The 27,806-nt window shown below is 44.8% G+C and overlaps 1 protein-coding gene across 1 annotated transcript; it reads right to left on the bottom strand.

Moving 5' to 3' along the window:
• Positions 1 to 354: 354 nt before the first annotated feature.
• Positions 355 to 27,806, bottom strand: dync1h1 (dynein, cytoplasmic 1, heavy chain 1). Its single transcript, XM_084013723.1, has 78 exons — positions 27,500 to 27,806; positions 26,314 to 26,401; positions 25,852 to 26,025; positions 25,481 to 25,736; positions 25,197 to 25,383; positions 24,832 to 25,103; positions 24,516 to 24,743; positions 23,768 to 24,421; positions 23,203 to 23,625; positions 22,934 to 23,113; positions 22,672 to 22,821; positions 22,385 to 22,531; positions 22,019 to 22,159; positions 21,743 to 21,919; positions 21,305 to 21,415; positions 21,050 to 21,169; positions 20,703 to 20,942; positions 20,423 to 20,578; positions 20,214 to 20,327; positions 20,008 to 20,118; positions 19,700 to 19,909; positions 19,436 to 19,582; positions 19,172 to 19,338; positions 18,912 to 19,085; positions 18,404 to 18,758; positions 18,108 to 18,302; positions 17,741 to 18,023; positions 17,544 to 17,644; positions 17,196 to 17,355; positions 16,729 to 16,969; positions 16,457 to 16,640; positions 16,144 to 16,356; positions 15,464 to 15,702; positions 15,198 to 15,354; positions 14,868 to 15,092; positions 14,524 to 14,754; positions 14,255 to 14,395; positions 13,881 to 14,114; positions 13,470 to 13,676; positions 13,259 to 13,380; positions 12,905 to 13,070; positions 12,593 to 12,756; positions 12,270 to 12,399; positions 12,005 to 12,138; positions 11,732 to 11,846; positions 11,485 to 11,646; positions 11,138 to 11,352; positions 10,824 to 11,028; positions 10,568 to 10,741; positions 10,298 to 10,417; positions 10,036 to 10,156; positions 9,561 to 9,756; positions 8,755 to 8,872; positions 8,448 to 8,663; positions 8,143 to 8,355; positions 7,692 to 7,819; positions 7,423 to 7,576; positions 7,168 to 7,314; positions 6,888 to 7,038; positions 6,483 to 6,736; positions 6,217 to 6,351; positions 6,036 to 6,130; positions 5,757 to 5,931; positions 5,558 to 5,633; positions 5,287 to 5,447; positions 5,095 to 5,206; positions 4,937 to 4,997; positions 4,739 to 4,862; positions 4,496 to 4,609; positions 4,233 to 4,403; positions 3,856 to 4,073; positions 3,649 to 3,752; positions 2,465 to 2,673; positions 1,782 to 1,935; positions 1,501 to 1,643; positions 1,218 to 1,386; positions 931 to 1,055; positions 355 to 824 (listed from the first exon to the last, which is right to left on the bottom strand). Exons 1-78 carry the CDS (start codon positions 27,747 to 27,749, stop codon positions 696 to 698), a joined length of 13,923 nt encoding a protein of 4,640 aa, XP_083869849.1. The 5' UTR covers positions 27,750 to 27,806; the 3' UTR covers positions 355 to 695.

The following is a 27,806-nucleotide window of genomic DNA, read 5'->3' as shown; positions in this document are numbered from 1 at the left end:
TTGGCATATGATATGTTGTGCAACTGTCACAAAGACAAAGGGAAGGAACTGAAGTTCAGCACAGAGTTGATGTCCTCGGCCACGTTCTCCTTAGTTCTTAGGTTGTGTGTCAAAAGTTTTAAAATGGCCAGGGGTCAGGAAATGATCTGGGATCGGGGCTAAAAACAAGACAACCTCCTCTGCAAATTTCTGAATCACTGGTACATTTTCTGATGCTGTCCATTTTTTCAGTTTACTGAACATATGGTAGGCAAGAGTGGGATTCCCCTCAAACTGGCATCTTTAACAAACAAAATTGTATTTAGGACAATCCGTTTCCCCATTTGTCAATTTCATTTATCATGAAAGACCACGTTTAAGTCATTAATGCAGTTTATTTCATTCCAACAGGATTTATTCAATCTAAAAACATACAGGTTCCTTCATAAAAAAACATTTTACTTTCAGGTATTCCTTTCCATTTTTCACCTTCTCTTCATTTACCATCTGACATTATTCTCTGGACCTTCCAAGACACTTTCCAACAACAATAAGAACGGCTACATGTTAATTACTGCTCCACAAATGTTCTCAACTACACAACTACGTTTTATATTGGAATGCAACAAGCTATAAACTACGTTTTTAAATTGTGGTTAATAAGCAGGAAGTGAATATGTATGGTTTAATATGTATGGGAATGACCGGTGTATCATCTACTCGGTGCACAGGACAGCAACTCCACGCTCATAGAAGCTATGTGGATCTTCCTTGGTGGCGATGTCGAAGTCGACCGTGAAGATGAGCTCAGACCTGGTGAAGTTCAGGTACACAGGAAGAGTCACCTGCAAGGACAGAAAATAAATAAATATATGTGACAAGACAGCCAAAATCCATTGTAAAAACAGAATTTAACAGCATCATAGATATTTTTTTCAAAATTGCTCATACCATGTGTCTCTTCTCAGCGTTGCTTTGCTTGATCCAGCGGAGCTGAGTGAGAGGCAGTTCAGTGGAGATGGTGGTGGACAGAGACAGCTTGTTGTTGGCACAAGTAGCTCCCTGCAGTTTCAGACCTGAGAAAAACAGTGAGCATATTCCACATCAGAACCCATGAAACAACACATCTCAAATGTTCAATATATATTACAACACAGATTTCCAACTTCACGTTTCAAGAGTTGTCCCGAGTGTTTGACTAGGGTGCTACAGAATATTAGTGACCCTGCTCGTCTGACCTTTGATGCCGAAGCTGCAGGCATCCAGTGCGGAACCCTGGGCGGTGGTGACGTTGACCTCCAGACACAGCTCTTCCAGAGACCAGCTGTTTGCCTGGGCCACATATTGGCGTGTAGCGGTAATGTAAGCCTCTGGCACAAACAGGCTGCCTAGGCACACATGGATGTTCTAGAGGAGGAAAGCAAAATAAAAAGGTACTGTGAGTGGCTTCATCAGCGTTTAAGCGATTTATTATTCTATTTAGGTACAAGTTGTTAACACAGACCGCTGACAAAACAGTACCTTCAGTTCCTTTGCACCTCCACTGGCAGCACCCTGGGAGATCTGCTGCAGCTGTTTGATTCGATCACTGAAGTCTGCAACCCACTGGATCACAGTCATGGCGGCTGGAACCGTGTACCGACACCAGCTGCGAGGGATGATGCCTGGGACCAGAGAAAAATGTCTTGTTGGTCGAGGAATTTTTAAGTGTGGGGTGATTTTCTTGTATTCCTTTATCTGACTTCAAACAAGTCAAGTTTAAAAACACATGAAAAAAGTTGAGTGAAAGAATAAAACGTTACCTTTAACAAGGTCGCTAATGAGGGTGCGCAGGTCGTTAGTCTGCTTCTTCTTGCCTTCGCACACTTGCACCACATCAGCCAGATCCTGACGGACCTCTTGCAGCATCTTGCCACCCATCTTCACCTCACGCTCAAAGAATCGGAACAGCGGGTCCTGGTGTTTGTGTGTTTTGACAAAGAGGACAATAAATCAAAATAGGGCGCAAAGAAAACAACGTCATCCCCTGAAATTCAACCTTCGCTTTTATTTTGTTTAATTTTACCTTGTTGCATCCCAAGTCGACATAAAAGTTATAACAAACTCATGATTATATGCCTTCGCCACCCAGTCATGTTGCAGTTTACACCCATGTCTGTCCAAATCACTTCATTTTATCTTATTAGACAATTTAAGTGAAATTATATAAATTCTTGCGATATGGCCAAAATGAAGTCAGTCTTTTGACCACCAAATTCTAATAAGTTCATCCTCAAGTCAAAGTGGACGTTAGTGCTAAATCTGAAGAAATTTGCTTAAGGTGTTCCTGAAATGTTCACAAGAACGGACAACACAAACACGAAAACTGATCAGCATACAGAAATTGCCAACGATACTGTACAGCTTCTTGTACAGAACACAATATTATAGGTCTGTCTCCTGAGGTCTGCTTGCCAACCACCTTTACTTGTATCTCTGCCATTACCTTGATGTTCTCCACTGTGCGTTTGAGTGGATTGACCGTTTGGGGCATGAGCTGCATCCAGTTGCAGGCCGTGGCGTGGAGGGTCCTCATCCAGGCCGGCTGGGCATCAGATGTGGACGAAGCGCGCTCCTTTATCTCCGTCTCATAGGCAAGGTCGTCCTCATCCTCCAACATCTGCATTTTCAGCATCTTACCCATCATGTCAATGCCTGCGCAGCCGGGCAGGGGGAGGGAGCGAGTGAGCGGGAGGGAGGTAGAAGACAAGGCCATGGTGGGAGGGAGGGGCAGAAGAAATTAATAGTGGAACAAAAAACACAAACCGCTTACCTTGAGGGAGTGTTAATGAAAAGGTAGGTTTTCACAAAAAAGGAGTTGTGCCAGACAGACAAACACAATTGGACCGTATTGGATAGGACAAAAGACACACAAGGCTTCAGGCAATATTCCCAACAAATAAACAGGTTCTCAAGTGGATAAATTAACCCGCTTTCTTGACTGGATCTGTAAAGGAAATGAATGTAACCAATGTAGGGTAACAGGCTTGGAGAGGGAAGGGGTAAGAGTGAGGATGAGGGATATGAGGGGGTGTGGAAGGTGGTCTAAGGGGCTTTGGCAGCTGGGATTGTGGAAGTTTGGCGAGGGTGTGGAAATCAATCAAAGCAGGGAGGGAGGGAGGGTATGAACCCTAATCCGAGGGTGAGGATGGGATAACATTTCAGCAAAGCGACATGATGGCTGTGAAATACAGCTGCTGGAGGGTGAGGACACACACACCAGTCCTTTGGGCAGAGCACCTTTCTAAGGATGATGGCTATGACTACAGCTAGGCTACAACTACGCAGCTATACTGGATTACTATACTGGAGAAAACTAATAGGTGAAATGAAGCCATGAGAAGATGAGCGAATAGGAAAGAGAGCACCCTCAACATATTCTTTACCACCATACACACAGTATTCTGCCCAAAGCAGACGGAAAAATATAAGGTCTTGACTGCTCATTGCACTGAGACACCCTGTCAAAATAAAAGTAGAGACACTGGAATGGAGAGATGGTTAATGATGCACCCTTCGAAAACATGGAATGGGAACAGATGGACTGAGGAAGAAGAATCATCGTTGTGGTCCAATTACTGTGACAGAACAACAGAGTACAGATGATGAAGAGGACCGGCTGTGGCGTACCCTGCGTGGTGAGCAACACCTTCTCAGCATTGCTTGGCAACCCGAGCCAAGATGGAGTCTGAGTGTCGGGAAGCATCTCTACCCAGTGCATGAACTCCTCACGCCTGCAAAAAATCATAAATTATTTTTTAACTGGTTGAGGTGGTCTGGAAAACATCCTTTCTATATCAATAAACATATGTAATCTTAAGAAAAGCCACTACTGACCGAATGCCATCGGGCATCTTGATGTCCTTGTGCCCGTCAACCTTGAGAGCCAGCTTGAACTCGCTGTCAAAGCTCCCCTTGGTGAAGATGCGATCCAGGAAAGTGTTGAGCAGACGCTGGTCAAACTCATTATCGATGCGGCCGCCATAGATGGACTGGGCCATCAGGGTTTTCAGAGCTGCCCAGGGGATCTTGTCAGGTGCAATGTTTTGACGACCCTGTGTTTGTGGCAAAGTGCGTCAATTCATATTTTTAACACACTGCTAAAACTAATATTTAAGTACTTTATCTGATTAATTTACTGTTTAAACTGTATGAATGTATGTGTTGTTAATACAAGTATAACCCTGTATATGAGTTTTGAAATAATCTCCAACCTTAGCGGTGTCATCCAGCCAGGTGTCGACGGTGTCACAGGCAGAGCGGAGGTCAGACTCTCCAAACTCATATTTCTTGGACCAGCCCAGTGGTGCATAGCGCAGACGCTCCTGGATGACTGCATGGAACCAAGCCAGCAGGAAGTAGAGACGAGCACGCTCGTTGGGAGCCTGCAGAAACACGAAACACAAAAATATTTTTTAGACATCAAATGTGGAGGTAATGATTCAGCTTTTTAGCTTTTAAGTCCAGATTAAGTCACCTTGCACATGCGAGCCACAGGGATGCTGCTGAAGGTTCTGAGCATGTTGGCCTTGACACCAGGAGGGGGCTCAAACACAAAGATACGACCGGCACGAAGCAGATTCACTGGAACCTGGCGGGGAAAATCACAGTACTGAGACTTTGAGGAGTGAAAGAGAAAAGGAACTCTGGGGCAAGAAGTGATTATTATTTCACAGCTTCACCAGCGAGATTATGAAATGTGGGAATATAAGTGTTTTACCTTGGGGTTGATCTCCATTGTCAGGAAAAGCCTGAAGCTGGTATGAGGCTGCATGGAGTGGAGCTTCTTTTCCAGCTGCATCAGCCATCCGGGGGCCAGGTGGACGTTCTCCAACATCACCCACCTGCAGGACAAAAACAGTCAGGATACAGGCGCAACAAAACAAATGTACACACGAAGCAATGAGACATCACCCACCTGCCAGATTTGACAGCAGTGTTGATGTCTCTCTCTGCCTTATTGAAGCCCTCAGCCGAACCTGTGGACAGTGTTAAAAGACAAACATTTATCAACAATATCATCAAACTAAACTTGCAACTTTAGGATCTTAGTTGAAAGGCTTATTCCTTCCTTACCAATAGAGATGGAGGTGATTTGTTTGTTCTCCTCAGCAGCCAGATCTCTGACCAGGCCGCTGGCATCATAACCTGGTACAGAACACATCAGCACTGGAGTGCTGGGCTTCACCTACAGACCCGATACATGGAAAGTCAGCAACAGAAAACAAAACGCTTCTGGAGAGAACATGAAGAAATATTTGTTACTACCTCGCTATCCACAATGTTAGCCAGGTCCAGGGGCTGCTCGATGATGTTCATGAAGGTCTCACCCAGCACATTTGAGACAAAGATTTGCGACATAGCCAGCAAACGGTCGGGGCGGAAGGCCTGAATCAGCAATAGCTGGTGCACGGCCTGGCCAATGGGAGCTGAAAAGGAAGAGCAGAGCAGATTATTATTTACATTCAATGAATATTTCATTTATGCTCAGCCTAGTTCATGCATCATTTGTAAAATTAAAGCAATGGTATATACTCACTGGACTGCTTTTCTTCTGACCACAGATAAGGAACAGCCAGATCTGGAGTGTTGCTCTCAAGCCACATGAAGAATTGCTGAAGTAACAAAAGAAAGCAATAAGGTTTGTATTAAATATAACGTAGGGTGTTCGTATACAGCTTCTGTTTAATTGTCACAATGTAAGTGAAACTAGGTGGACAGTATCTGCCAATATTCACCTCATCAGCCTCAACCTTTTCCACCAAGTCACTGAATTCTGGCAGGCGGCTGAGGCGGACCATAGCCTCACTTTGGTCGGTGGTCAGACCCTTCACTTTGGGCAGTGACATACCGGTCAGAACGATTTCCTTACCACGCAGGAAGTGCTGGAACTCCACATCATACGAGGGCTCACTGGAAAGAGAGATGCAAATGATTTAGATTTTTGTTGTTCCAGAGAAACTTTGTGTTATGCAATACTAGCACTGGTTGCCATAAGTGTAAAACTGGCATCTTACCTGGGAATGCCTTTAATGCTGATCTTAGCCAGCAGCATAGCAAAAGCGATGTGGTCCTGGTGCAGCATACCTCTTGCTGCTCTGTTGAACACCACCTACAAACATGAGCAAATTATGACTATTACAATCATAGCACCAAAGAAAAAGGAGTCTCTTTGTTTCCAAAATGTGTGGTTCAAACCTGGAAGAGGTCCTTTGTGATGACATCGAGTCTGTGTGTATGATCACTGATGTTCTTGAGGTTGGAGTTCTCATACAGCACCGTGTGGTAGGTATCCAGGAAAAAGTGCAGGGAGTATTGGTACAGGAAGTGCATCTGGAGCAAAAAACATATAAGTTAATGAAATTATTGTTTGGTTAGTTTACAAGTATTAGGCAGGATAGCTAAGTGTATATGCCTTTAGTTTAAGTGGAAAGAACTAAAACCAGTGGAGTGGGTCACCAGACCTGGTTGAGGGACTCCATGGTGAAGTAGATGCTGCTGCAGGCGGAGGACAGAGACAGGTACTGCTGTGACACCGCCTCCACCTCTGCCATGACGATATCCGTCTCCTCCACCTTCCTGGTGACCTCAGCCGCTTCCTTCTTCAAGTTCTCCAGTGTTGTGATGATGGTGTCATCATCAAGGATGCGGCCTTTGACCTCATTGAGTGCCTGCAGAAGGGATTTTTCCAGCTGACGCAGACGGAGTTGGAACTCACCTACGAGACAGGAAGACGGTGGTTTATTGGCTTCATCATTTCACTAAACTCCTTTTCCATCGTAACCAAAGTCTGAAACATCTTGCATCCCTGTCAGCGTTCATCCTCCCCTATAACCCCGTCATTGTGTTGTGCACATTTTCTGTCTCACCCTGCAGTTTGAGGAGGTCGGAGCGTTTCTCATCCACATCAGGCCTCTCAGCCTTTAGCACCTCATTGAGACACTGGCTCTGAAGGCTGCTGCGTGTCACCGTGAAGTTGACGAATGTAACACGAGAACACAAGTCTGGAGCAAACTCGACCTGCATACACGAGAGACAGAGACAGATTAACTTCCATGTACCATTCTATCAAGGGAGATGCTCCATTTCAGACAAAAAGCATTTTTCAGACAATAGACATAGATAAACCTAAATGATGAATCAACTCACCGTTGGGTCTCGTGTAGAAAGGAAGATGACGAACGAAGGTGACAGATCAATGTCCTGGTCGCCCAGGGTGATGAGCACACGTCCTCCAGTCCTGCGGACCTCTCTGTTCAACACCGGGTTTAGGATGGGGTCGTAACTTTCCACATCCTTCAGGGCAAAAAAAATGAATTACTATAAATGAACAAATACTTGATGAATACGTGGGGCTTGGACAGTAACAATTACATGTTGGAACTATGAAGTAACCAGCCATACCTGGACTAACAGTGGGTTTCCGAAACGCAGGGCACTCTCCAGGTTCTTCCTGAAGGCATCATCCAGGAAACTGGTTCTGGTGATCTTGCGTTCTTTGTACTCATTCATTATGAACTCTGTGGCTTGGCCAGAGGGATCTATGATAAGCGGGTATCTAGAAAGGGGAATGGCATAGAATTGATCAAGATGGGAAGTGAAATCAACTCTAGGTTAACTAATGCTCAAGAATGAGAAGGATTTAAGTAATAAAACCTTAAAAACACACTGACCTGTTGAACCGCTTGAGCATGATGGCGTTCTCAGTGCAGAGGTCATCCGCTGGGAGGGAGTTGGCTTGCCAGCGGAGCCTCTCGTCAGCGTTGGAGAGATACTCAGTTCTGGCAATATCAGTACGGAACTGGGGGGAGGAAAAATACACGTTTAAGATTTTAAGACCAAAGCATATGTGTACCTTGAGGAATGTTACAAAATAGTAAAAAATAATCCACAATGTGTATACAGCACTTTAATATCACTCAAAACTTAATTTATTGCTGATATGATTATGACATCCTTTGAGCATTCTGACCAGTAGGTAGATGTCTGCAGGTTTACATTTGAAGGCTTAAATCAAGAAACTAGGAAGAAAAAAGTAGTTCCTACATAGATATTGTTAACGTGAGGCTAGGATTTGTAGGTGTGATGGTCAAAAATGGCCATGTGCACCAGAGCTTGAACTACCTGAATGTTGGCCTGCTGCAGGTGGTGAGACCAAGTCGTGAACAGGTTCTGCCTCATCTGTTGTTCAAAGTATCCAGCATAGGTGATGAAAGCTGCAGAGAGCAGACAGTCTCCAGCGATGGTGGACATCTGGTTCTTGAAGGTCTCACTTGTCTTCTCCCAACGGTCCCTTTCAGCTGACAGACTCTTCAGGAGGGCTGTGCTGCGATTCACCTGGGAGGAAAGAGCAAGACTTTAAAATGCTGCAAGATACTTAAGTTTAAAACAGGATTAAGAGAGATACAGAGCGTTTGACAATCGGTTACCTTAGCCTCAACAGCAGCCAGGTCGGCCTTGATGGCCTGGGCCTCTGAGATGAGGACGGCATACTCCTCTTTATAGCGAGAAATGCTGGACTCCAGGTCTTTGATCATCTGCTCCACCTCTTCTGCCTTTGTCTTGCTGTCTGTAGCGTCATCCTCAAGCTTCTGCAGCTCATTACGCAGAGGCTCCACACGCTTCAGCATGTCGGCATAATTCAGCTAGGGGAGTGGTAGAACATGGCTTACATTAAAAAAAGGAGTACACTTTTTTACCCAATTATCATTTTCATTGTCATATTGCTTGGCTTACTTGAGCAATCGCCCATTTCACCATAGGTCCACAAGCCAGAGATGCCCTGTTGACTTGGTCGTAGTTGTAGCTTGGGTTGGAGAGGTAGTTCTTCTTCATCTTCTCACGGATGGAGTCACTGGATAAAGTGTAAACAGTTCAAGAAGTTAGAATATAGGAGCACTTTACAGTCACATAGTTCAACGTGGACGTCTGTAACAATGATCATGAATCACAGGGAATGAAATATTGCAGTGGATCATTTCAATTATTTTTGGGGTGAAGAAGGGAGGTGGTCCTCGTTACCATCAGCTCTTTTTCTGATTCAGCAAAAAATCAACCGATAAGAGACCTATAATCAAATTCTGATCACGTGCACTTGATTAAAATGCTGATTGATATAGCTTGTACTTCCATTAAAGACTAGACAGACATTCTGACACCAGTACCTCATTTCCTCAGAGGAAAAGTTGACTATGCTGCTGATGAAATTGTCCTTGATAATAACTTGTCTGATTTTTTTCCAGTCACTGAACTCCTCGCCCAGCATAAGGCAGATAGACTCCAGGGCCAGCTTGACTGCAGCTGGGGGATTGGTCATAGCCCGCACTTCTACTAGGTGATGCCGCTTAATAGAACTCACGGCTGGTTAGGTGGAAGGAGGAATGTGTTTGAAAGAAATAAGTAGTAAAGAGGAGAGGAAGAGAAGGGGAGCACATCAGGCAAAAAAAAAACAGACGCAGGAGTTGAAAAGTCAGAGAGAGGCAGAGAAGGAGAGAGAGAGAGTTTTAGTGAACAGTTGCAGAATACATTCCCTCTTATTTCACCTGATCTCGTCGGCTATGAAGTTAACAATAGTGGGGATGAAGTTCTCTCTCATGATGATGGAACGGATCTGCTTCCAGTCAGTTGTGCTCTCTCCCAGGAGCAAACAGATGGACTCGAGGGCCAGCTTCACGGCCGCAGGTGGATTGGCCATGGAACGCACCTCCACCAGGTGCTGCTTCTTAATGGACTTAACAGCTATTAACATCAGGTGAACAAGTATTATGACAAGGAAGGGGTCAGTGATGAAGGGAGGATGCAGGTCAAGATCATGTTAGCCAGAAGCCCATAATATTTGATAACATTGTATTAGAGTGCTGCAGTAAGGGGTCTTATATCATCATAAGTTCAGACTATAAAATGAACATGAACTAAGTCCCCTGTCTGTTAATGCTGTTAAGCACAAGACTGTTGTGCTCATTCTATGACAACAAATCAAATGCCCTATAAAGACAACGTGTAAATATATCACTGTACCATTCTGAGCCTCAATAACAGCAGGTTCCACTTGGTCCAAGTCCTCTTTGACACTCAGCTGTTTTTCCTTGATACCCTCCTGCTGCTTGTACACAGCTTCCTGGATCTCCTGGCTCATCACCTGGAATCACAAGACAGTACATTCATTAAAAAAAAGAACATTAAAAAAGGGCTTAGGTTTGTCTCAAAAAGAATACATTATTTATTGTATTTTTCCTTCTTCTTCTGGAGTGTTTTAAGCGTTAAATCCCTTCCTGTGTACCTTTTTCTTTTCCGCCTCCTGTTGGTCTTTGACCATCTTCTTCAGTTTGTCATTGGCAGCAGCGTTCTTTGCCTCCAACTCTTGGCTCTTGATTCTCAGGTCACGACGAAGCTCCTCCACCTTGATGAGGAGGAGACACACTTACAATCAGGGAGTCGGACAAGAGCAAGAAGCGGTTGCCAAGCAAAGACAAAACTCACACCGTCCTGAGGAATGCGACGTGTGAAAAATGGTGGAAGAAATGTGACACATTAAATGAAGTGACTTTACCTGATCCACTGTCTCCTTGATCTTGCGGAGACCGACGTTGAGATGCATCTGCTGCTCCTCCAACTCACTGCGTTTCTCATTGAAGAGGTTGGCATACTGGTTAATGAAGTCCAGGTAGTGACGAGGAGTGATGGCCATCGTGTGACCACCTCGTTTAGCCAGACGGTTGTTAGCCTGCGTAAATAATAACAATAAATGAAGTAGACCACACAATCACTCAATGAAACAGCATTTGCAAACTTGGTCAAATCCCAACCTGGTGGAGAGTCTGGTGTACAAACACACAGCCATTGACAATAGCCGCGCGGTGAGATGGTGGCTGGGGTAGTTTGTCATAGACGATGGGCATGAAGTCTGGGACCTTGTAGTTTGGTTTCTCCAGATCCATCTTGCTGGTGAACTCCTTACCCACTTGATAAAGGGCCTCTGTGGACCAGTCTCCAAACCAGTTCAGCACACACCTAACACAAAAAAGATTTCAGTTATTTGCGAAATGGCTTCTTGTAATGTGAACAATACAGAACTGTAATAAATATATGTATGTTTAGTGTTCAGCATCTGTCTGTGTACCTGTTGAAGAGGGCAGGAGATGTGGCAGCTCTGTCCTTCAGGCCCTCGGATGAAGGGTTCATGGTGAATACAACATGGAGGTTCCTGATGACCTGGCTGGTGAACCATTTGTACAGCTCCTCGTGTGTGTCGAGCATCAGGCCCTCTTTCTGGGCTCCCTCCTTACACTGAGTCATCAGGGTGGCATACTCATCTCCCTCAAACAGTCCAGGAACCTAGAAGAACAGGTAACAATAACATAGTAGGAACCCAAAAATGATGTGCGCACAACCCAAATAGATAGTTATAATCTTGTTTCCCCAGTGAGTTGAACTATGGTGCACCAGACCATGATGACAGCAAATTACCTCTCCGTTGGCCAGCAGGGTGTTCATTCTCTCAAGGAAACCAGAATCCAACACGTTGGACTCATCCATGATGAAGGCGATCTTCTCGTTCTTACAACCTGACCGACGCAGTACAGTACGCAGGTCCTCATCAAAGTCCTCTCCGGTGTATTTCCTGTGTACCTGAAAACACACGCACAAAAATAAATACATAAATACAAAACAGGCAACTGATATAGCTCCAAATGTCTTCATGTGTTGTACCAACCTTGATCTGGTACACACTGAGTCCGTTCATCCAGGCTACGAAGCGAGACAGAGTAGTCTTTCCAGCTCCACTCACACCGATCAGCAGGAGATGGCCCTGAGGCTGACGGAAGATTCTGGAGAAAAAAAATAACATTTTAGAAGTAAATCCAAAATATGGATGTCAAATTGCCCAAAAAATGGCATTTGAATTTGACTCCAAAGCAATTATTTCAGACCGGAACATTGCAGGACATCAGATGAGAAGTCAGTCAGTTCAGAGAATGGTACTCACCGGTCAATTCTAAGGACATGGTCCAGGACCTCATTGAAGAGCACCAGTGGGACGTCCAGCTCCTCTTCATAGAAGACCTTCAGACGGGCCTTCACATAGTCCCTCAGCTCCTCCTGTTCCACTGGGATGTAGTCCTGCATCCAAAACAATACACTCAGTAAAAATGGAACTCTCGATGTTGAAGAATGAAAGTCAATTCTCAATCATTTCAGCATCATTGCCAAAGCAGGGATATCAGAGCATGGTCAAGCCGTTTCTCGTTTACCTTGGAGAGCCAGTTGCTGTAGAGGATAGGCCTGTTGAGACCCTTCTCCTTATCAATGTTGGGGAAGTGTTTGAGAGCAACCATGTCAATGTTTTCATCTGTCCATCTTCTCTCTTCATCATCAACCAGCCTTGAAAAAGGTTTGAGAGGAGCCACATTATCTTCTGTAAATACGTCTTAGGTATCAAATTAATGAGACCACATGAACATACAAATACTTTATGCTTGCTTTGCATCTAACAAATGTACTATGAAACCCTTGAGAGACCATCAGAATAGACAAGAATAGCCTGTTCTTTAGCCTCTCAGAAGCTTTCGCTTACCTGTCCTGGAAGAGACGGAGAGCTTCATGTGCCCAGATGCGGATGAGCCCCTCTACAGGGAGAGTCTCAAGTGGCCGCAGAGCCTCAAAGATGCCCCTCACCCAGCGGGTCATCTCTCTGGGAGAGTAGATATAGTGAGGTTGGGTGTCCTGGGTGAACCGCTCCTGAAGGGATAAAAATATTGAGATAACATATGAAAACAAATCAATATGTGTGAATGAAAGGACTGAAACATGATCAATAAAACATGTCATCTTGTTTCCTGTGACACTATCAAGTTTTTTTTCTTCCAAGATATTTAATCTCCTTTACCTGAGACATGGTGTAGAATTCAACCATAGCAGCAGTAAGAGGCTCAGCATAGGTACGTAGAGAGGGGATGAGGCGCAGCATGGCACGGTTGAAGGTTCCATAAATCTGGGTTAGAGAGGCTGGGCCAGGATAGTCTACATACACCACAGGAACATGGCGCAGGAACCTACAAACAGCACACAACATGACGATCACCATAACAATCATCTTATCAACTATTTATTTTTATGTAATACAGTTAGTCATTTTATATGTACTGTGAGCCGAAGACAAATTTGCACCACGGTGGACAATAAAGATCTATTCTATTCTATTCTAATTATAGTATTGTTATATTCAGTCTGGGTACTGCACCTGTGTGTGAGAGGCTTTCTGCCAGGGTCAGTGGGAGGATTACAGGCTCCAACAAACTGGATCCTCTCCAATTTGACCCAGGTCTGGTCAGATGTGCGATAGAAACCTCCATGTTCCACCATCTGCAAAGAAAACACCACGTGGTAGCCTTTAACATACAAGGAGGAATACCAAACTAATGTAGGTGCAAAATGCAAACAATGTATCATACCTGTCTGATGAAAGAGATGACTCTCTGTGTGCCGTACTTGTCCATGTCTGGCAGATTGATCTCATCACAGAACAACACCAGCCACTTGCCCAGCTGGACGGGGGCGAGGACCACGCCGTTAGGGGTACGGCGGTACTCACAGTAATGATCAAAGGTCTTCAGCAGCAGCTCTGGGGTGGTGGCACTGGAGAAGTTCAGACCCACAACCTGGTAGAGAGAACATCATTTTAACCCAATTTATTCATATTCATTCCACAGTTTAAACTCCAGTATACATAATTATTATTTTTATTGTATTTATTATTTTGTTTACAGGGTAACATAATTAATAGTTTGGATTACAATTCATCCAAAACAAGTTAAGGTTAAACTGCTTTTAAAGATTTATAAAACATTTTTATGTCGTCTCACCTCCATATCAGGCAAGGCTCTGAGGGCGCTGAACAGAGTCATAGTCTTTCCAGAGCCGGGAGGTCCACACAGCACTAATGGTTTGTGCTCTGCCAGCCAGGTGTAAAGCAAAGCCTCATGGCGAACGGTGTCTAAGGTGGGAACCACGACATCGGGGGATGCCACTTTGTGGGTCTCTACCTCGATCTGGGGTACCTTGCCCTGCCAGGACTGCCATTCACCAGAGATGCACACCTGCACAATGCAAAGAAAACAATGCAATGCACAGTCTTGAAATGACGAGACAGTTTGGTTTGCTTTCAGATATGGAAAATTAAACATTTTCTTAAGTCATGAGAACAATCCGTATTTGTTTTAACACCGAGAGGCTGTACCTCATAGTCAATGATGGGGACATTGGGAGCAGAGGGGAGGGGTACGGTAGTGATGCGACGGATGTATTCTCCGAGCTCAGCCCTCATCTTCAGTCGTCCGTCACCAGAGAAGGACCACAGCACAGCATAGATCAGATACCTCTGTAGAGAAAAAGCAACAAAATGTATCAGCTTGAAGGAAATGCATTTATTTTTTGCAGTGATGAAGTTGATATAACAACAATAACACATGTTTGCTTCTTTCAGTTGGCTGAAGAGCAGATCATTACCTGCATGTATCTCTCCAACTGATCAATGGGCATGGGAAAGTCGGGATGGTTGTTGTTGTAGAGCGCCACATTACGGCAGGCCTGGTGCATCATTGAGAACAGGGAACCCAAGCAGCGTAGGCGGGTGAAGTCCATGATGTGCTCCATCTTGGAGGCATGCTCCAAGGCCTTGATCACCAGGCCTGTGGAGGTGAAGTAAGGCTGCAGGACAGCTGCAACATCACGCTGAATCTAGAGTAGAACATAGAACAGGACATCAGTAATTAATGTCATATTTAATCTTCTTGAATGAAGAGCTGACAATTTCTTTTGCTTATTTCGTTGTTTTTCAAAACTGTTTTTACCTGCAACATTGGTGATGCGGTCTCCTCCTCGTCTTCTATGCCCTTCCTCTGGCGCTGAGCTTCATCCTCTCCCTCGTCCAATGGGATGCTGCGAATTCGAGCCAGGAAGTTGTTGAAGATCATGTCGGTGCTGAGGACATCCTCACTGAACCAGACCATACCACAGCGAGACACGGTGGCCAGGGTGGCGTATTTCAGGTTCTGCACTTCAAACATCACACGCACCTGGAGAGAGGGGGGATAATTACAGGTCAGTGCAGCACATTTTCACCAGCTTGGACAACAATGAGCCTAAAACAGACATCCGTGTTTGATGTGCTGTGCTCTTACATTTGGTGGCAAGCTGAGACGCTCTCCATTGGGCAGGGTGAGCAGCTTGTTGTCATCCAGGACGGAGTTGAGATTTTCCACCCACTCAGGATCAACATCACCATCGAAGATAATCCACTGACGCTTTTGCAGTTCACCTCTAACATTGTCAATGATTCTGAAATTGAAGGAAACACCCGTTGATTTGTATCAAGTTCTAATGAGCAAGATAAAGATGAACTGAGTGGATTTATACGCTTAACAATGAAACGTGTCACAGAACTCACTTTCTGAGGATGTGTGTAAACAAGCCATCAGTCCATTCACGGGTGTTGGGGTCCAGGGTTCCATACAGGTGGTCCTTGCTGATGGCCTTAGGGTCAATGATATGGGCTACACCCTCAATACCCTCCAGCCTCTCCAGGGCCTTGAGCAGCACCCTCCATGCCATGGACTTTCCACTACCGGAAGGTCCCACCATCATCAAACCGTGGTTGATCTGTGTGATCTGGAACAACTGAAGAACCTGGAAGAGGATGAATGGTAAAAGGTTCAGAGTAACTACTTTCTACGCAAACTAAAAATATAGAAAAACCAACACATATGGGATTTTTTGGGGCCGATTCCAATATTATGGACTAAAAAAATTCTGCTTTCAATATATCAGCAGATATTCATATGTATATATTATATTACAAATAGATGTAATGGTGGAAATTTTTGTTTTACTGAGTGTTTGAGAGACACATTCAAACAACTGGCAGTCCCCTACCTAGTTGCCGTCATTACCAGTATTGGGTGCTATGTTTCAATAATGTCAGCCTGAAGAATTCTTTAATGATCAATGTTTTATATCTGCATATATCAGCCAGCGTATGTGCTGATCTTGATACATCTTCAATAGGCTGCCATAGGCTGTATAACTCACTATCGATAAAATATATGTTGACTCCATTTAGCTACATACCTTCTCCACCCACATGCTGCCCACATCATCACCGTCTCCATAGGTGAGGTACATCTCCGCGCAGACTTTCTTCAGCTCCTCCCTCAGAGCATTCATCTCGCCACGCACGTATGCGACTCCAGGGAAGACGTCTGACAGCAGGCTGAACAGAAGAGGGATGTCCTCCGCCACCAGCTTGGGAACCATGGTCTCGCACACACTCTGGATCAGGATCTACAGTAGCAAGACAGACCGAGTGAAATAACCTCGACATTAAATAAGAAAAACATACAGAAACATCACTTCATGTTCTACTATGTATACTTTTCTTTACCTCCTGTTCGGGAAGGTTCTCAGCGATGTCATTCTCATCAACGACCTCTCCACGCTCTAGTTTCTCCCTTTTGATCCTCTGGATGCGCTCACGCTTGACATTGCCGGCACTAATCAGCACACTCTTGAGAGCTCGGAGGCCAAAATCATAGTGACTCTGGGATGACAGCTGCTCATCACAAAGCCTGAAATAGAGGCATGGGATACATTCAGAGGAAAGACCTCTTGAAATTCTCTTAAAAATATTGTACATTTTCTTTAAACAATACGTACTTGAAGAAGGGCACAATCTTCTTGGCGAGGATCTCAGCTGTGCGGAAACCTTGAGAGTAGAGCATGACCTGTGCGATGAGCTGGCGGTCGGGTTTGGTCATGGCCAAACTGCGGAACAGCTTCTTCAGATTGTCAGGCAGGTTGGAGCGTCCAGCGTAGCCAGGGTTCATGGTGATGAAGATGGCCATCTCTGCACTCACCTTTACCTGCTTGTTCAGGAGCTCTGTGGTGACTGGCACACCTGAGGTGGGGACATGACTTATTTACAATGCAGTTCTCGGGTTTAAAAAAAAAATGGTCTCTCATCTGAATTCTGTTTGAAAGCCATTTTGTTCAACTGTCATCCCTTTGGCAATTGGTGCCCATAAGTACTAAGCTTAATGTGGATATTGTCATTAAAGGACCGTCTTCTTTTATATCACGTCACCAGAGTTCATAATGTATAATGTGTTTAATGTTATACATACTCCTGTCTCTGTTGGGGTTGCTGTGCTCCCTCAAGGCCACCTGGATGTACTGGACCTGCTGGGAGACGGCAGAGAGCATTCTCTCCTCCAGACGATTGAACTCGTCGAAGCAGCCCCATGCTCCCACCTGGCACAGACCCACAAAGATACGACCCATGGCCTAAAAAAAAGAGGAAGAAAAAAAAAAGGTCAACAAGTTAAATGGACAATAGAAGAAATAGCTAAATCCCATAAAAAAGGCAAATGATCAAATGACGTGTAAGCATTTTCTGATCTGATGATGGTATGTTGTTGTTGTCTTGTCTATTAAATAGCCAAAGAACAAAGAATCTGTGTACAGTTATGTACCTGGAAGTCAAATGTCTCATCACAGTTAAAGACCAGGACAAAACGACCCAGCTGGTGACCAAGAGCTTTCACTGACTCAGTCTTCCCTGTGCCAGCAGGACCTAGATGGAGGACAAACTCAGTGAAGCTATTCCCTCTCACACTCGCACACACATGTCTTATAAAAATAATAATAAAAAAAAAAAAAACTTCCTTACCAAATGGTGACCCTCCAAGACGAGCCTCCAGAGCCTGGGTCATGGTGAGATAGCAGCGGTCTGTCAGTGGGGTCTGGACGAGCTTGTCTTGAACACCCAAGTACTCAAAGCCGTAGTTGAACTTGGCGTTGGCCATCTGAATAGAAAGCTGTTGCAGGACATCGGTCTGCTTGGGGTCAAAATAGAATCGCATTTGGCTGAGCCACTCGAAGGACTTGGGGTTGTCGATCTTGTTCTTGATCAGAGTCCTGGTCACGTCACGTTGGTGCACCAGCTCGGTGATCTAAGATGGAGCAGAAGAGGGCTATCAGACACACTTTTCATTGGAGAACGTTCTTTACAAAATGTACTGAAAACTCCCTCTCACCAGGTGCTCCAGTTTCCTCCTGCGGAGCGGAGGCTGCTCCATAAGTACAGTGTCAGCCAACACGTTGAGGGTGGCCTGCACATTTGACAGCACTCCCTGCATGAGTCCAACGTCCCCACCACCAGAGATGGTCGTCAAGGCATACTCAATGTTCTCAGACCAGGCGATCTGAGTGGACAGGACCACCAGCTGGGCCTGTGAAGAGAGAAAACGGATGAAATTACATTAACGTCTTGCCTGATTTCCATTATGTTGAATGACTAATTGGGTGTAGAACAAAGGCTCTCAATACCAACCTGGTACCTATCAATCCAGTTGATATACTGGGACAGGTCGACGGCTGAGCCCTTGTTGAAGGATGTGACTTCTGTGACAGACTCCGCTAACAGCTTGGCCAGAGTCACCCTCATCTCCTTCTCCACCAGCGTCAGCCATTCGTTGATCTTGGGGTGGTCCGTGATGGAAACTGGCGTCTTGTAGACAATCTCCTCACCCTCACGTGAGGAGATTCCGAGCACCACGGTGTTGTCTTCGTTGAGCAGGATGCTGGAGACGCCGGCGAACATCTTCTTGAAGTGCTTCTGCAGTTTGGCCACATTCTTGCTGTTGCCGATGATTTCAAGCAGGTCCTCATCTCCCACAAAGTAGAACCTGGAAACAAAGAGAGTGTGATGGATCAGTAAAGGATACAATAAGACAATTGATTTATTAATCAGTAAAAGGGATTCCAAATATTCAACATTACCATGAACATGTAAGTTGTTTTATATGAACATTGACATCAATCCCCAATCATTGTCTTACCTGGGGAATGAGGATCTCTCTCTCTCCAGGTACTCTCCGAGGGCTTTCTGGATTTTTCCAAGAAGGTCAGCCAGTCGCTCCAGTGACCTCTGCACTCCCTGTATGTTCAGCACATCCATCACTAAAGGAGACTTGGACACCTTCTTCATCAGTGCCAAGAACTCTGTGCTGATGCTGTGGATTAAACAGAAGACATGTTAATAAATGGTCATAGAAAAATAATGAAATGCACAAATAAATTCTGGTAGTTTGTCATGTACCTCTGGAATCTTTGGGTTTCTACAGGCAGCAGATGTTTGATATCAGCACTGCCGGTGAAGATGCCTTCCAGATAGACCCAGCGACGCTGAACGTCAATCCAAACGTCAAAGAGTGCCATGATGCGATTCAGCTTGTCCTCCCAGCTCAGCGCATCTTCCTCAAACACCTGGGAGGATAAAAAAGGAAGAGCATGGCGTTACAAAGATTTGTAAAATGTTCAAAAACACTCTTTATGTAGTAGTAAGTAAAGTAATTCTATTTACCTTGTAGTATGGAGACAACTTCATGGCAGACACGCTGTTAATGTGTTCTTTGACCTTGTTGAAGAGGTCGTCCCAGCCTCTAATAAGCCGACACTTGTTCTGGTAGTTTACCAGGTCGAGCTCATAGGAGTTCCACACTTCACGGATCTGAGGAGCAAAAACCACAGATTTATTATTAATAGGTCTAAAACCAGAGTCATTTCGAACCATGCCCTGAGCATTACAACAACACTGCAACATCTTTTCAGGGCCCTCAATCTTCACCTGTTTGAGGAACTCCTCCAAAGCCATCTCTCCCTGGGCGACCAGGAGAACGTCCTTCACCACCATTTCATTCTTCTGCAGATCCACATCCCAGACTTGTCCGAGTGTCAGCTCTGACGGGACCCAGTTCACATGCAAACGCTTCATCAGCTGCTTCCAGTGGCGGTCCTTCAGAGCCTCGGATTTCAGCTCAATCACCAACATGTTAACCTGGTGAGAGAAAGGAATCAGTAGACATTTAAATTAGTCATCCCAAGTTTTCTTGCGAGTCAAAATGTATGTGTACTTAGTAGGAAAAGCTGCCTGACCTTCAGGTATCCTTTAAGCAGCCTCTGGACAAACTCGTAGGAAGCATACTGCCTCAGTCTTGCTTGGAAGTTCTTCAGCTGGTTCAGAAGACCATCCAGACTCTGACGAAGCTATAAACACAGAACACCAACAAAAGAATAGTTGTATTCCAAGGATTTCACAAACAGTAGAGATTAAGTTATGTGAAAGATTGTGGATTTGTTACCTTGCGAGGCTGTACAGATGGCCACGGCTGCTCTTTCATCTGGTCGATCTGCTCCCAGACCTTTGACAGCTCAGACCAAACTTCCTTCAGGTCATGCAGCTCCTCTAGTGCCACCTACAAGTCACCACAAAGACAGAAATGAGTCATGATTAACGATTAGGCTACCTGTTTGTTTAAAATCATTTTATGTGAGCGGTTTCTGGCATTACCTGGACCCTTTCTTCACTGCCACTGAGCAGGCCAGTGTCGGTGAGCTCCAAGGCTTCTTTGGCTCGGGCACACTTCTCCCTCTCAACCTTCAGACGGCCGAAGTTACCCTCGTAGATCGTGAGAGACTGAAGAGCCTCCTCTGGACGCAGGTTACCCTGGTGAAACACATCAAGTTATTTAAATCACAACATTAAAGGCTTCACTGCTGAGGTTTGCACAGAAAGGATGACTGTACTGTATATCGTATTCAAAATTTAAGGATGATTCCATTTCTCTTACAGCAACTGGTTTGGTCTTCTCCCATTCATTGAGCAAGTCAGTGGTGCGGTTTTCCACAGCTTTGTCCTCCTGGACGATCTTCAGCTGCAGGTTGGCCACCTGCTGCTGGATAGCAGTGTCCTTGCGCTTCATTATGTCACTGAAGGCTCCCCATTCACCCTCAATGTTGTCAATGTAGAGCCAAGATGGAGGGAACTGGAATCTCTGCTTCTCCAGCAAACGCTGTCCGTTACGGAACAACTAGGAGAAAAATGAGGGAGAATCTGATTAGAACCCAAAATAGTTTTTCTTAAAGTATAAAGTGATAATAATTTATGAAAGAACACTGAAATGTTTTGGATACTTACGTCAACATTTTTCTCAAACTGTTTGATCTTGCGCTTCAGGGTCTGGACATATGTTATGAAGTTGACAGCATCCGAGGTGCTCGCCGTGTCAACAGAATGTTGCTCCAGTTCTTGACGGGACTATTCGGGAAACATTAAAAGAAAGGTGATGAGTAAAAAAATCTAGTTCATAGAATAATCTTCTGATCAGTGTCTCTAGGAAAACTAGGTTACTAAACTGGTCAAAATTAATTGTATATACATATTATGCATTACCTTGGAGATCTGAGAATGGAAGTCCTGCATGTTCTGGCCGAGCATCTGACCAAACTTGCTGAGCACTTCTTTGTGCCAGGAATCATACTTCAAGTTCACCTTGGACTGGACCTGGTGTGGGAGGACAAATACAAACATTTAAAAAAGCCCATAGACACCCAGAAGGATACTCATAACACTGCATAATAAAATGTAATTGTAATGCAAGATCTGTTCTTCCATATCCCAGTATCATGTGGATGAGGAAGAACTACAGAGTGCATATTTTAGGATTCTTAACATAACACAAGCTACTCTTGGTCGCTTGTGTTATGTTAAGAATCCTAAAATATGAGCACAAAGGATGTTGTGGCAGAGGAGGTTTTTATATTTATGATTTGATTTTATTCGATTTTACAGCGTAAAATGACAAATACTCTAATTCTCAATCATTATTACCTTGCCATAGTCTATGACCACAGGTCCAAACTCTTTCCGTGTCTCTGCATTGTCAAAGGTTCCACGTGCTTTGCGAATCTGGACCAGCAAGGCCTGCCACTTGGTGAGGTCTTCACCCAGACGGTTGTAGATGTTCTCTGCTTGCATGTCCCACAAGCACTGGTACTGCAGCCACACCTGAATGGGGGTGAAAAGATGGATATTTCATTTCTTTACAGCTGTTCACAAAACAACGTAACTATCTGGAGTAAACCTAAGGTCTGAGATGACTCTTACCTTGACATACTGCTCCACCTCATTAACAATGTCTTCGACTGCATTGTAGGCCTCCTCTAAGCCTGCGGGGCCATCTGGCATCCTGGTCAGAGCATTTCTGTAAAACTTCTCCTCCTCTGACAGCTCGTAGTGGACTCCAACCTGGTGAGGAAGGACAGCACAAGTGAAATAAGACAACATTCATATGTCTCCATGGCTATATCATATTAGAACGGAAATGAAATAGAACTCAAATCTATTTAGTAGATACTTTGTTCCATGATGTTAAATACCACGGACATTCAGGAATGCTTTGTTATCAGGACAACAATGCTTTTTGCAGTGGGAATCACAGCTCTACTACTCAAACCTATCCAACATCTCTACCTGGTATCTCTGGCTCTGAATCCTTGGAAGAGAAAGGATGACCATCTTCCAGGCAAACATCTCCTGGTAGAGCTTGTAGCGACAGTCTTCAATCGGTGGGTTCAGGTAGATCACCTGGTTAGTAATCCTCAGCTCGTGGACAACATTCTGGGAAAATAAAATAAAGGGTGATTGTTTTAATAGACAGCGAGGTGTGTCCAGGAAGGTTTCCCAAGATTTTTTTAAGAAATACATTAAAACAAAACATGGCATAAGCAACACAGAGTCATTAGAGTCACAATGGCTACCTTGATCTTGGGCTCCCCTCCTGGTTTGTGGCTCACTTGTGGAGCTTCTGTGTCCATGTCCACATCGGCTTTGTCCTCAATCTGTCCACGGAGCACCTGGGTCCAGGCCTTAAGACCAGCCTGCAGACGCACTCCCAGAATACGTTCAATCTATGGAGAACAAAAACAAAAATAAATTATGTTTGAAAACCATTCAGAACAACCTTAAAAAGAAACAGTCACGAGCCAACTGAACAAGACAAATAATCCTTGTAGTGCCAACCTCAATGTCAAGCTTGTTGACCCAGATAGGCAGGTTTGAATAGGAGTGGAGATTGAGGTCGTCCACAGCTTTCTGGACTCGGTTGAGGATGTCAGAGAAGGTCTTGTTCTCGAACATGCAAGTCTCTAAAGAGCGGACCTCAAGATCAATTTTCTCCTCAATCAGTAAGAGGTCATCCACCTGAAAACAAAACATAACAGTAAATAAACATCTATTGACACAAGAGGATCTGTACTTATGTATGTAACCATTTTTAGTGACATACTGACCTTCTCCTGGAAGTTGAAGACTGTCTCAGCCAGCCTCTGAACATATGGATCCAGCTTGTATGACTCCCAGACCAGAGTGATGCCTTCAGTAACGAGTGCCTGAACCTCTTTCTTAAGCCCAGCCACCAGCAGAGAGATGGAGAACCTCTCCTCCACCTTCTCACAAGTGCGCTCGTAGGTGCGCACACTCTCGATCAAAGAGATGGCAAATGGGTACAGCTGGTTAGCTTGATGGGCTTTGTTGACGATGGCCAAAGGAACACGGAAGCTTAGCCACTTGAGGTTGCGGACCTCTTTGGATAAAGTGATGATCTCAGGGAGGAAGTTGACTTTAAGCTTGAGCATGTTTCCGGTACGTCCACGGGCACGAGTGCTCTCAATTGTGAAGATGCGGCCAGACACACCGAGGTTGCGCTGCTGCACCTGATTTACAAAAAAAAGTAGTAAAAAATATTTAAAAACAGAAGAAAAGTTTATAAAACAGTACACTGCATGACACAAAATCTAAATATTTTTATAAATATTTGAGAAAATGCTTCACTATCTTCTATGATCAGCTTCATACCTTGCGAGCCCAGTCATCAAATATCTCTTGAGTATTGAGTTTAGCCCTGAAGCTATCGCCATCCTGCTTCAGCTTGAGTCCCTCCACATGGTTCTCCCAGCCTTTTCCCAGGACGTCCTCCACTCTCTTCATATACGCAGTCAGCTGACGGTCGATCTGTTTGGCCCAGATGATGGAGCCAGACACAGGTGGCAGGTCTCGGACATGGCTCATCTTACAGGCCTGGCTCTGAGGGTACTGCACTTTGAACTTGTCATGCAGGGACTCGATGTCATCTTTCACACGCTGGATGAGCTGGGTCTGGTACTCCCGGATGGCACCACGAATGTGGGGACGCACAAAGAGAGCATTGAAGCGAGAGAAGATGCGGAACATCTCGTTGGCGTTCTTGGCCGTTCCCAGCTGATCACGCAGTCGGGCGGTGATACGGGTCTCGACGCGGTCGATGCGTTCGTCATAGCGTTTCATGGCAGCTTCCCAGGCTTCCATGCCTTCCTTGGACACATCCAGACCATCAACCTCCTTGACGTTCTCATATGCTAGATTGACCTCCTCGATAGCATTGGCGTCAGCGGCATCAAAGAGAACTCCAGCTACCTTCATATCTTGAGGCTCAACTGTCTCTCCAGGGGCATGTTGTGGCACAGCAGAAACCTGGGGATAGAAAGTTTAAAAATGATTTCAAATCAATTATGAACAAAACCAAATATTATTCTCATCTTGTCAGGATATGCTGACAGTACTCTACCTGAGGCCTCAGCACACGGACGATGACAGCCCTTAACTGCTCGTGCTGCCTTCTGAAACGTCTCATGTGGTCCAGGCGTGATTGGAGCTTCCTGTGAGCCGGGCTCAAACGCCACACCATCTTCAGGTTCTCCTCTCTCTTTCTCTTCACAATGTCCCTCAAAAGCACCTGCAGTTTCTCATACTCATCCTCCCAGGTCTGGAACACCTCGAAGCATGCCACCATCACCTGCATGCAGAAATTTAAAGAACATTTAGGAAAACATAGAATAATTTCAGTAGCTTTTAGATAATGCTACAAAACAGACCACACCTACCTTTTCGAATTCCTCGTAGGCGACATGCATGAGCTTCCTGGTGCCCAACACCTTGAGGAGCTGGGAGCTCAAGTCCCTGGAGATGGCCTCTACGAGACGCAGTGCTCTCTGGATAGGGTACTTGGTGTTCCTGATCTTTTTCAAGTGAGTGAATATGGCCATCAGGGCCTGACGGATCTTATCAAGCTCCGAAGCAGAGAGCAGGTCATTGAGAGGGAAGTCCTTCATCAGAGGATTGTAGTCATTGACCGTTTCCACAGCCTGTTTCAGACCTGCAAGAAACAGAGAAAGGATCAACAATGAATCATGCTGTATTAAAAATACTACCACTCATGAAAAAAACGTCTCGACTGGTTGTCGCTCACCAGTGTCGGTGTCAAAGCTGACAGTAGCATGGAAACGTTTGCCGTGTTTGAGGATGTCCAGTGTGAGCAGAACCTCGGGGCTCTCCCTCTTCTCCTGGATCCTGTTGAGTGCTCGCTCCAGATTCAGCCAGAAACTGATCTCTTGCAAGGCTGTTCCTGAAGCTGGGTCACGATCGAGCTTTGTCACCTGATAAAAGGATGTTTGAAGGAGACAAATAAACCGAGTTGAAGACAATTTTCTTTTTATATATAAATATAAACAGGATTATAGGAAAGACTCTTACCTTTTGGATCTCTCTGATCCAGCGGTTGACTCCAGATTGCAGCTGGTTAAGGAAGGTTGGGTCCTCCACTTTGTCGCCAAAGTCGGTGACCTTGGGCTTCTCCCCGCGCTCATAGAACTGCTTGGCGATGTTCGTGATGATGGGGTGGATCAGCAGGCTGATCTCAGGAATCTCAATGTTCTGCTGCAGGTGGAGAAGGCCCATCTCCAGCTCGGCAATCTTTTTCTCCACTGAGGGAGCCATCTTATCCCCATCTCTAGAGCAGGTAGGATAGATGATGTTAGTGAATCAATCTTACAATATTCCTCTATGCGGAGTTCATGATTCTGTTTAATAGATAAAAAGGTTTTTTATCAAAATGTAAGGATTACCTGTCTGCCTTGCCAGACTCCCGGATGTAGGACTTGAAGAAAGGAGCGACAGCATTGCTGATGAAAGAGTGGAGTGTCTCGTAGGGAGAATCCTCACTCAAGGTCAGAACTCGAACTTGGGTCGAAATGGGCTTGTCTGCATCAATGACGACCGTCCTCTTGATGAACGCCAAGCTGTAGTGCAGAAAGGGGCAAGCTGAAAATTAACAGAACTCAAGAGGAAGCTGAATGCTATGGAATAAATCTATTAAATTAAAACAGTACAGGTATAATGAAAAGGGGAGATTTTTTTTTGTTACTTGAAAGTAAGTATGAGTGGAAAATGTAACTATGAATGTTTTTAATGAGTGCCTTTTCTGTTAATTTCAATTTGCGATATTCAACAATGTTACATGTTACAGCACGTTACATATTTCCTCAGATTGTTCAGCCCTAGCTCAGTGTATTAGATGCATCGCTTACCTGTTGGACTTCATGCCATAGTGGATGTCGGTGCTGATGTTATAGGTGATGCATTCTTTCTCCTCCTCTCCTTCGTCTCCAACATCCTCTGTGTCAAGAAGAAACAAAATCTCTTATAGTCTTATATGAGCAAGTAAACAGACATTTTTTAATGATCATTGAGTGTTTGTAACAGCATTTTTTTCACACCGAGATCAAGTTAAGATATGTGAATAAAAATGATCATGCATCAAGAAGCAATGACTGGTTGCAAAAGGCCAACAAAATTGCTCTGCTAATAATGATAAAAAGAATTATAATAATTTGGATTCTAGTCAGATGTTTGTCAGAGTATAATGAGCCATGTTACAGTAGACTGACAATCTGACGCCCATTCATTTTGTCCCCACCCTTCTTCACAAGTGAGGTCAGGGTTTGTAGGAAAAGAAACTGCATTGCAGAGTCAGTATTCTCAGTGCCAAAAAATGGATGGGTTGGGGAAGTGACTCTGACTTGGGATCCAAAACCCTACAGGGTCAGACTCAGTGGCTGCTCATGTGCAGAATCCAGGAATCAAGGTTCAGCACTCATAAAAACACAAGGAAGGGCAAACTAAAGCTCAGTATTCATTTGTCTGGAGGGAACTGAAGATACTGTGTTCATTGACGCAAGCTGGTTCACATGATAAAACCCCAAGAAAGTGCGCACAACATGACTTGCAGTCATTACAGAGGATTCATTGTGTTTGGATCTTCGATGGTTTTGGGGGGTTGTTCTTTTTTTTAATCTTGTAATATTAGCTCTGCGTCACAGTCGCTTGTCAACAAAGAGCTATCATTTAAATGTGCTGCATTTTCAACACAAATACAACAGCAAAGCTACACTCTGCATCAGCGAAATATATGCATTAAGTGCAGCTTAACCAGTACGACACCCTAACATAATGGCTAATAGTGAGCTTCTTCATTGGAGTGTGTTGTGTTGTCACTGGCTGGGTGTTGTCTTCCCCACACAGTGCTGGGTGGTTGCTTTACACTTTAACAATGTCACTCATGCACTATAGCTAACATTGGGTTAATAAATATACGTTTCGTTGGAGACAAATTTAACTGCTACTGACTCATTGAGTTTGTATTAATGTAACGTCAACTTAGCATTGAAAGAATAGTCGTGTCAGTCAAACCAGCTAGCTAAAAGTGACGTTTACCTTTGAGTGTACTTCTCTCGACCAGGATGGTGTGAACTTGGGGATCGGCCAGAAATTTCCTCATCTGCTCCACGGCGCTCTTCTCCTCCAGGGCGGTTTCCAGAGAGGCCGGGGCCTCGCCGCCATCTTCCAGGAGCAGCGGTACCAATTTCCTCATGTGCTTCTGCAGGACCGATGTGTCCGCGACCGTCTGGACGGCCGACACCTCCATGGTACCGGAATTCTCCTCCGTCCCCCCTCCGTCGGACATGGTTTGAAGCGGTCTGAGACGACCGGTAAGCGGTGTGAAAGTGAACAAAGGAACGAG

This window comes from Eutrigla gurnardus (assembly GCF_963514095.1).
Source record: "Eutrigla gurnardus genome assembly, chromosome: 7".
In the NCBI taxonomy this organism is placed as follows: Eukaryota; Metazoa; Chordata; class Actinopteri; order Perciformes; family Triglidae; genus Eutrigla; species Eutrigla gurnardus.
The sequence above is the reverse complement of the archived record's forward strand: the minus strand, read 5'-3'. Positions and strand labels throughout refer to the sequence as shown.